This window comes from Branchiostoma floridae, chromosome 7, assembly GCF_000003815.2.
Source record: "Branchiostoma floridae strain S238N-H82 chromosome 7, Bfl_VNyyK, whole genome shotgun sequence".
Lineage (NCBI taxonomy): Eukaryota > Metazoa > Chordata > Leptocardii > Amphioxiformes > Branchiostomatidae > Branchiostoma > Branchiostoma floridae.
The window spans coordinates 17,712,104-17,722,002 of NC_049985.1; the positions used below are offsets into that span (position 1 = coordinate 17,712,104).

A 9,899-nucleotide genomic window follows, 5' to 3' on the forward strand; every position below is an offset into this window, starting at 1 on the left:
GTTGTACCTGGAAGGAGGCACACAGCCGACCATGACGGCTCGCAGCAGCGCCAGTCCCCACCGGGTCTGCAGGGCGCTGAACACCGCGCCGACTCCCGCCAGCACGGGCGTGAAGGCCGCCAGCACAAACGCCTCGTAACCCGATATCTCCAGCTCGTTCAGCGGGTAGAACCAGATCATGGGGCCGAACCCGTGCAGCAGTGACCAGAAGATAAACCCTGCCGGAAAACAAATCAAAGTTTTCTACTCATGAGTCCACAAAAAAGGAAATCAACTCCGCCAGCTCCATAACTGCATACCATCTAAAATCGAGGAAGGCGAGGCTTTTTGTTGACCAAATTCCGAACTTGTTCGCTTCCAACTTATGCTTATTATATTTGTACTTACACCAGGCTGCCCCAGTGTTCTACTGCTGACTACTGTAAATGCATTTATGTTCGCGGGGAGTTAATTTTAAGTTTCATCATACTTTGACAATGTATGTATGATGTAGTGGGAGGGGAGTGTCGTAGGTGGCGTGGGCAGAAAACAGAATGGAAATGTTCGCGGTGGTTTTGAGTTCGCGGTGAAGCAGCCACCGTGAAAACCGCGAACATAAAATCACGGCGAAAGTTTCTGCATTAAGTACTGCACTAAATACAGTACTGCACTCCCTGCACTTTCAAAGACGATTTCTGGCTGTAGAAACTTTCCCACGCCCCTAGAGCATGCCAACCCACCTTCCCATGTACTAGACCAAGCTGAACTCAACACACGAATGCCGGGTGTTCTGACGGTGCAATCACTTCTGAAAAGTTACTTTCTGGAAACGTCTCACAAAAGTCTTCAAATGTTGGCCGAAGCAATTTAGAAAATTGCGCGCGTGCGAGGCGCTAAGAGCTAGGTCTACAGTTCCGTTAGCCGCCCCCCCTCCCAACGCACAATTTAGACGTTGTTTCTAGAACTGCAGAAGATGAGAAGCAACAGAATACTAGACAGAAGTTTTACCCAGGACTGTCTCTGCCAGCAGCCCCCTCACCATGGCGGTGCCGTCAGGTACCGCCGGAGTTTTCGGCTTTTTCGTTCTTCCGTCCGCCGCGCCTTCTGCTCTGGGCGCCATGTTTCACGGTCAGGGGTCGTGGGAACAGACCATTTCATAAGAGGGTAGAGAATTATTGTCAATAATACTAGAGTAGAGTAGAGTAATGACAATAGTCTACCGCTATAGCGAGTAGCGTTAGACAAATATCAGTCTAGTACGATAAAGTATGAATGTAAGTCATGATAAATATTTGTGCCGTTGTCACAGCAACAATTAAGCTATTGCCCCCTCCTGACGTATTGGTCTATCCCTTCGTGGGCGGAACTTTTGCGGGTGCGGGAGAGTCCAAAGGTTGTTGTTGATTTTCCCCGTCCCCTTTTCCAGTGCTGATGAACTTTGCGTTCCGCACCCCATGTTGAGGCTGGCATGCGCCGTTAGGGTCACAGTGTGTAGTTTGGGAGGCAAGGGGCTGGCAGGGCGAACTGTTGCGGCAAGTGGGGTGAACGTGAGCGAACAGGAATTTTTCTTGTGTGTGGTCTCGGTGTGATCTGTCTCTGCTAAAGCTCTGCGCTTCGCCTCAAAACTTCGTCAACTCTACTGTGATTAATGTGCGTCTGATGGAAGGTTTGCTGAACGGATCATCTTTTGCTGATTTCCCAGACTTTTATTAAGGCAAGAATGATTGTTAACTGTTAATGAATTTGATTACACTTCATCTCTCTTTAGCAATCATAAAGTTTAATCATAAACAGCTTATTTTCCACACAGAAACCTTAAGAGAAGTTTTTTGAATGTGTAGATGTGATGCAGAAAATATTACGATAGTTTTCATAGTTTTCAAGTTGATTTTGTTCCTCTGCTAAATTCTCCTGCAACTTTATGAGTTTGCTCGCTTGGATTCTTTGTTCACTAGATACAAATATGTTATAATTTCTGGTAAACCAGGACCTGTTTGCTTACGTACTGTGTCCTCAGGGAAGCCTCTACGGTAGCCTCTCTATAACCTCCTTGGGATGACCTTTGACACATTTCAAAAGTTCAATGTTCAGTAGGTCATTGACCTGAATGAAACCTGGATCAATTTTATAGTTCTGTTCAAGAATCTGTTCCACAAAGGCATATCCATCATTCTCTCCACTTTTTTTCTACAGTAAACTGTATGTCAAGATATTGCCTTATCCTTGTTCCAACAGATAGCTATGAGTTGTCTGATTTCCAGGAAGCCTAACCCCAAAATATACCCCTTGGCCAGATGTTATAGACCCTATCCTGTGGCACTGTCTGCCCTCCTGCAGTGGTTCACCTCATGTCCTGTCCATGAACACAGATTATAAAGCTGTTACTTACCAAAGTAGCAAGCCAGAATGTACCCCTGGCCAAAATACACCCAGGTAATATTACACAGACATAACGAACAAAAGCAAAAAGCGACCACCGCGTGGTAAACCAAAGACCCTTGTCCTAATCCGTGTCCGGAGTCTTCGTTACCAAATGAAGTTGGACGTGTATATGAAAGAAGAAGAAGAAGACATTCTGGTGTGGTTATTTACATCCTGCCCTGTTACACAGTGTGTTCTCATCACCACATGTACAGGTACAGGTACAGAGAACAGCAGCAGCCATGCCGAGCGCTAAGAAGAAGGCGGTGATATTTGATATGGGGGGAGTCCTGGTGACCCCGCCTCAGTGGGCCATCAACAGCTATGAGAAGTCACTGGGACTGCCCAGGTACGGACTGGTACACACACTCTCTCAACAGCTATGAGAAGTAGAAGTAAAAGATTTACTTTAAAAATAGAGGACATAAGAAGCAAAACCTATGAGTACAGATAATAACTGTGATGCATTATAAAGATTTACAAGTCATTTAGTCCCACAGTTACTACATTGTATCATCATCTTCTTTATGATCTTCTCTACAGGATGTTCATACAGGGAGTCATGATGAAGGGGATGCCAGACAACGCCTTCAGTCAGCTGGAGAGGGGGGAGCTCACCCTATCACAGGTATCATGCAATGACATGTCATAGATCTCTCTATCTTTCTACAATACAAGGTATTGTATTGAGGTCACCTGAGTGGCGCCGAATGGCAGCTCGCTCCAGACCCTTGCGATTTAGCCCCGCCTATTGTACGCTCCTCGCAATTCAGCCCCTGGCTGCAAAGAGTGAGTAGTCGGCCCACCCAATAACAATAACAATAACAATAACAATAAATGAGATATTTGAGTACCTATGGTGTCTAATAATAACTCTCTGCAGAGTAAGCCTTGCTTCCAGCATTTTTAGCTGTGGGTCCCTTCGCAACAGACACTGGTAGTCACTTTGAGAGTGGACTAAAGCAACCAAAGCTGGACTCCAGGCTACTGGAGAGGGGCATATTCAAGTACAATTTCTTGATGAAATTTTGTTTCTTGTAAGAGCTACCTTGAAACCTTGATGAATTTGAATGAATTTGCATCATAACTTATTTAACAATTCATTTCTATAGGCCTTGAAAGTCCATAATGAACTTGAGTTCAATTCTTCATCAGTATGTCACTGACTGTAGTCTGAGTTTTAAGTTTATCTTGTTTTCCGTAGTTTTTCTCAGCGTTTACTGCAGAGCTGCAGCAGGCTGCAGGGGAAGCAGGCATGGAGCTGCCGGCAGACTTCAGCACCCAGGAGATGTTTGAGAAGATGCAGGGGGGAGAGGTCGTCGGGGTCATGGTCCGGGCCGTCAGGAACCTGCGCAAACATGGTAAGGTTTGTTTGTTTGTTTGTTTATTTGTGAAGATGTAGGAAAGAGAGGAGGTCAGGGTCATTGTCCCAGCCGTTAAGAACCTGCGCAAACATGGTACAGTTTGTTTGTTTGTTTGTTTGTTTATTTGTAAGTTTGAGAAGATGTAGAAAAGAGAGGTGGTCGGGGTCATGGTCCGGGCTGTCAGGAACCTGCGCAAACATGGTACTGGTTTGTTTGTTTGTTTGTTTATTTATTTGTTTGAGAAGATGCAGGAAAGAGAGGAGGTCGGGGTGATGATCCGAGCTGTCAGGAACCTGCGCAAACATGGTACGGTTTGTTTGTTTGTTTGTTTTTTTGTTACTTTGAGAAGATGCAGGGAGGAGAGGTGGTGGGCACCGATTGGTCAGGGCTGTTTGGAACCTGCGCAAACATGGTTTGTCTGTTTGTGTGTTTGTTTATTGACCGATCTTGTGCCCTTTGGAAAGACACTTTACACAACTTTCCTCCCTTCACTCAGGTGTAAACTTTAAACTATCATAATTCTCAGGAGTGAAGACCTGCATTCTCACCAACGTTACATAACAGTCAACAGTGTTGTACAGTAACCTATATGTGTGACTCCAGGAGTGAAGACATGACAGTCACCAGTGTTGTACAGTAACCTATATGTGTGACTCCAGGAGTGAAGACATAACAGTCACCAGTGCTGTACAGTAACCTATATGTGTCCCTCCAGGAGTGAAGACATAACAGTCACCAGTGTTGTACAGTAACCTATATGTGTGACTCCAGGAGTGAAGACATAACAGTCACCAGTGCTGTACAGTAACCTATATGTGTCCCTCCAGGAGTGAAGACATAACAGTCACCAGTGCTGTACAGTAACCTATATGTGTCCCTCCAGGAGTGAAGACATAACAGTCACCAGTGCTGTACAGTAACCTATATGTGTCCCTCCAGGAGTGAAGACATAACAGTCACCAGTGTTGTACAGTAACCTATACAGGGTATGTGTCCTCCAGGAGTGAAGACATAACAGTCACCAGTGCTGTACAGTAACCTATATGTGTCCCTCCAGGAGTGAAGACATAACAGTCACCAGTGCTGTACAGTAACCTATATGTGTCCCTCCAGGAGTGAAGACATAACAGTCACCAGTGCTGTACAGTAACCTATACAGGGTATGTGTCCTCCAGGAGTGAAGACCTGCATCCTCACCAACATTACATAGCAGTGTTGTACAGTAAGCACAGCCTACATGTGTCCTCCAGGAGTGAAGACCTGCATCCTGACCAACAACTGGGTAGACGACACGCCCGGGCGGGAGGGGCGGGCCGCCTCCATGCTGTTCTTCAGGCGGCTGTTTGACCACGTGGTGGAGTCGTGTCGCGTCGGCCTGCGCAAACCCAGCCCCGAGATCTTCCACCTCACCTGCCGCAGGGTCGGAGTTCAGCCACAGGAGGTAAGGTCAAAGGGTCATAGTTCAGCCACAGGAGGTAAGGTCATAGGGTCAGAGTTCAGACACAGGAGGTAAGGTCATAGGGTCGGAGTTCCGCCGCAGGAGGTAAGGTCAAAGGGTCATAGTTCAGCCACAGGAGGTAAGGTCATAGGGTCAGAGTTCAGACACAGGAGGTAAGATCATAGGGTCGGAGTTCAGCCACAGGAGGTAAGGTCATAAGGTCAGAGTTCAGCCACAGGAGGTAAGGTCATAGGGTCAGAGTTCAGGAGGTCAGGCTATTTCATTGGACCACAGATTTAGAAAGTAAAGATTTGGCAAGATGATGCAATGAAAACAGCTCTGGGATGAAAACTTGATTCACTCCCTGAAACTTCGTGTTCCATGTTTAGCCACAGACTTTCTCAGTCATGTTGGTCATCCATCTCTGATTGTTGTCCCTCTTATATGGAGTGTTCCTGGATAACATCAAGAAAAATCTGGAGTCTGGCATCTCTGATTGTTGTGCCTGTTTGTTTATTTGTTTGTTTACTGTAGGCCGTGTTCCTGGATGACATCTCTGATTGTTTGTTTGTTTGTTTACTGTAGGCCGTGTTCCTGGATGACATCTCTGATTGTTTGTTTGTTTGTTTGCTGTAGGCCGTGTTCCTGGATGACATCGGGACGAACCTGAAGTCCGCCCGGCAGCTGGGCATCACGACCATCCTGGTGCGAGACTTTGATAAGGCAGTGAGGGAGCTGGAGGAGGCAGTAGGACTGGAGGTCTGTGATAATCTCCAGGCGTGGCTAAGTATTTACAGGAATCCTATGAGATTCGTACGAACATTATGTGATACGCACAAATCACTATGTAACACACACAAACCTTATGCAATTTGCATGAACCTTATGCAAAACTGGCCAACCACTGCCGGGTCACGTGACATTGCGTCATTCATGTAAGGTTCGTGCAAATCACATTAGGTTTGTATGTTTTTGCATGGTGATTGGTGCGTATCACATAATGTTCATTCGAATCTCATAGGTTTGTTTTGTTTGTTTGTTTATTTATTCGCACACAAGAATTACATTAAAACACAAAACGAAAACAATGAATAAAACAGGTGCAGGAGGAGGGAAAAAGCTTGTAAAGCTTATACTTAGCCCTCCTCCTTTAAACTAAACAAAATTGATTATGATATATAATAATAAAGTAAAGTAATACATAGAATAATAATAATACAATAAAGATAAACAAGTAATTAATGGTATGAATTAACAATGAATGATAAAGTAACGTAATATGTAGAAAATGATAATGATGCAATAAGGATAACCGTGTAATTAATGGGAATGTGTGCAAATGCTTAGGCACCCCCTGATCCCTGCTATATACCTGCATTTGTATCTCTGTTCTGTTCCTGTCTTGTTTCAGTTTTGGATTTATTTGTACCTACTGCCAAACACTCCTTTATGCCTATGAAAGGTGATTGCACTATGTGACAAGTAGAAAATATAGGAGAAATCTATGATGGCTGTATGATTGTAAAACACATTATTATTGCTTCCAGTATTGGTCGGTTATTGGGTGACTGCTCTCTCTTCGCATCAGGCAGGGCTGAATTGCGAGGAGCTTACAATGGGCCAGGCTAAATAGCAAAGGTCTTTAACATGCTTGAGGTGTGGCTCTCCTCAAACAGGGCAACTCCATTTAACATACGGTTACATGTATCACTCTAGTACTGTAGACAGATTTAAAACCAACATATGGGATGACAGAAACGATTTGATTTATGTGTAGTACAATGTACAGTACCTTGAGACGTAATCCTGCATGTGTTAACTCCCTGTGTCCCTCTAACAGCTGACCAGGTTCCCTCCCCCAGCTGTGGCCTGCAAGCCTGAGGAGGTTCCTCACTGCTACATCACACTCAAGGTACGGGCTTTATACATGGGTGATTTGTTAAGGGTGCTATGCAGTAGAGAAACATTTAGTGCCTTTTGTCTGATGCATTCTAAGCAGTTTGTCTCTGTCATGAACCTTTGGATAGGAAGTAAAAGACATGAAAGTTAACATAAAAGTTCAGCATAATTCAGGGGGAAAATGGCTGTATTTGATGCTCATATGTACGACACAGATACAAAAACTTGTGTTTATGCTTAAGGGTGGTTAGACTTATGTTCAGAGTGTGTGCTTTACAATACAGATACAGACAGCCTTCTGAATATGAATGTAGCTTTCCTTTCTGTCTTCCGTGTTTCCCCAGACCGGCATTAAGCTCCACTATGTGGATGTAGGAGACGGGCCGGTGGTCATTCTTCATAAAACTTGGTCGCATCAGCAAAAATCTAGGCGCACCACTGTAAAAGGTTGGGAGCACAAGCAAAAGTCTTTGCCATAACGTTACCAAGACTCAGTACTCCTATTGATCAATGTTCTTATTAACCTGGAGTAAAGTATCAGTGTACAATGTAAAATACAAGGCACAATCCTGTTAAAAAATAATTTGACCTTGTCAATTTTTTTATAAGGAATAAATGTTAATGGAAAAAAATCCGAGTCGGAGAATGCAACAATATAACATTTGTAGATAACGTTAGAGTTTTCACGGCGATCAACCAACAAAAACTTGCGGAATGCAAGCGATAATCAACTTCTAGAATACAATTTTGCAAAGGCTACTTTCATATAGTTATCATGTAAGAAAATAACAAGATTACATAAGTTCGAGTCCTGGTATTTTCGAGTGTAATAGGGCGTTAGTCAACAGATAAAAGCCCCATGTTTGGCTGCTCCGGTGACGCACGCCGGGTCATTCACCTCGCATAGCAGTATGCAAATTTTTTGGCGGGAAAGATGGGAGTGCAGCCCAGACCAAGGTTTTGTTCAGAATAGTTCACTTTGATAAAGTAGGGAAAACAGCTTTTCAACTTAGAAAAACATGTTTCTCCAGAACACAAACGACTTGATTTGCATTTTGAAACACTGAAATATATTATTTAGATACGTAAAATTAAACTAGCCATGTAAATTATCAAAACAGTTGCCAAGTTGTGACAAAATAAAAACAAGTCCCCCCTATTGCATCTATAGTTGTACTAGCCACTAAGCCACGCCCCCTCCTTTCTTGCCTGGAGACCAAGGGATACTTTGAGGCACCGGCCTGAAATCTGAGATGACTTCAAAGACAGGGAGAGGGTAGGCCTGGCTGTTACATTTAGCATCCTTACCCATGTATATCAGAAGGTGTGGACGATATATCCCTGATAGATCCATCAATAAATTACAGTTTTTTACGGAGTTAAATTGAATTAGAGCAAGTGAATTGTGTGGATAGAGGACAATTCTATTTTCTTTTCAACAAAGCCATGCCTTTGAAGCTTAAAACTGAAATATTTTAGTTGTTCTAAGGGTGTCTCCGGTTACACAACAAACCAGAAATAGGGGGAAGCTACAGTTGCTGCTGCAATTTGTTTGGAACAGCCATAGCATGGCACGTGCTAGCTGGCTGGGGGTTGATTTGATCCTGGGGATGGGGCGGAGCCTTGGTTTTCCGACTGCAGTAAGCCAGGCGGCGGGTTCAGTCAACCAGTGGACGTAAAGCTTTGTTTTCTTCAGAGTCGGCTTCGTTCTACTAGGAGGTTAAAAAACTTTGGGTACCTACTGGCTGGCAAAATACACAAGATGATTATTATTATTATTAACCTCCTTGGTTCTGCCAAGGTTCTGCAACCATTACATAAATTTTTGCTTGTGTTTTTATAGGCGCACCGTGCGACCGTGATTTTTATTCTAGTCGCTTTCCTAAAAATCTTGGCGCTATGCGACCAAATCTAGTCGCAGTCACGAGCCCTGAGGTACTCATGGAGGTACCAGGTACGTAATACTCAGGTACTCATGGAGGTACCAGGTACGTAATACTCAGGTACTCATGGAGGTACCAGGTACGTAACACTCAGGTACTCATGGAGGTACCAGGTACGTAACACTCAGGTACTCATGGAGGTACCAGGTACGTAATACTCAGGTACTCATGGAGGCACCAGGTATGTATACGATTATGTACCTTAACTAGGCTGAAGGTCCGGACTATAACCTGTACCTGAACTATTTAACGAAGTAAATTGTGGTATTCAATAATGACAGAAAGATGAACAAACACAATGTTTAATTAGCCTTCATATACCTTTTACCTTTGAGAGGGCTAATATAAAACGTAGAGGCATGTAACCGGCATCTCACCATTGATGTTTTAATGTTTTTCCGGGGCTAAAACAGTATTTGTCCCGTAGATCCCTGTGCTGTCGCTGGCTGGTTACCGGGTGATCGCACTGGACCAGAGAGGTTACGGGGACTCCAGCTGCCCACCAGGTCAGGATATCCACTGTTCTCAGTTCTGTTCATCATCCTAGAGGTGATGACAGGTTTGCCACAAAGTTCTGCTGGGTGTAAAATTGCCTTCACTAAAGTGGGGACCATTCAGCACCAAAAATCGCAAACACATTCAGTGATGAGGGAGGGAATTTTGCACATTTCACATATTTTGTTGTTTATTAAGATCATATTTTACATCTAAAGTCTTCAAATTCTGTCTCTATCCAGTGCATAGGGTAAGGGACCACAGCATAGTCTTACGTCGGGAAATACCTACATTAGTACATGCTTGAGCTGTCAGATCCTGCCTCCATGTATTGTATCATGGAACTTCACCACTTTCTAT

The 9,899-nt window shown here is 44.1% G+C and overlaps 2 protein-coding genes across 2 annotated transcripts in view; one reads left to right on the plus strand and one right to left on the minus strand.

Annotated features, from left to right (window-relative positions):
• Positions 1–1,100, minus strand: part of LOC118420111 (PGAP2-interacting protein-like) — a 21,674-nt gene extending 20,574 nt beyond the window's left edge. Inside the window, 3 exon segments of the mRNA XM_035826814.1 lie at positions 8–24; positions 27–218; positions 988–1,100. Coding sequence (XP_035682707.1) covers positions 8–24; positions 27–218; positions 988–1,099 — 321 coding nt within the window. The 5' untranslated portion in view covers position 1,100.
• A 294-nt stretch (positions 1,101–1,394) lies between these two features.
• Positions 1,395–7,580, plus strand: LOC118420112 (bifunctional epoxide hydrolase 2-like). Its single transcript, XM_035826815.1, has 9 exons — positions 1,395–1,526; positions 2,616–2,749; positions 2,944–3,028; positions 3,605–3,766; positions 4,010–4,070; positions 5,015–5,205; positions 5,839–5,961; positions 7,043–7,114; positions 7,446–7,580. Exons 1-9 carry the CDS (start codon positions 1,434–1,436, stop codon positions 7,578–7,580), a joined length of 1,056 nt encoding a protein of 351 aa, XP_035682708.1. The 5' UTR covers positions 1,395–1,433.
• Positions 7,581–9,899: the final 2,319 nt, after the last annotated feature.

Coding starts and splice junctions, on each gene's coding strand:
- LOC118420112 (XM_035826815.1), top strand. CDS start 1,434: ATGTTGAGGCTGGCATGCGCCGTTAGGGTCACAGTGTGTAGTTTGGGA. Junction 2,750..2,943: donor AAGTCACTGGGACTGCCCAG/GTACGGACTGGT, acceptor TCTTCTCTACAG/GATGTTCATACAGGGAGTCA. Junction 7,115..7,445: donor ACTGCTACATCACACTCAAG/GTACGGGCTTTA, acceptor GTGTTTCCCCAG/ACCGGCATTAAGCTCCACTA.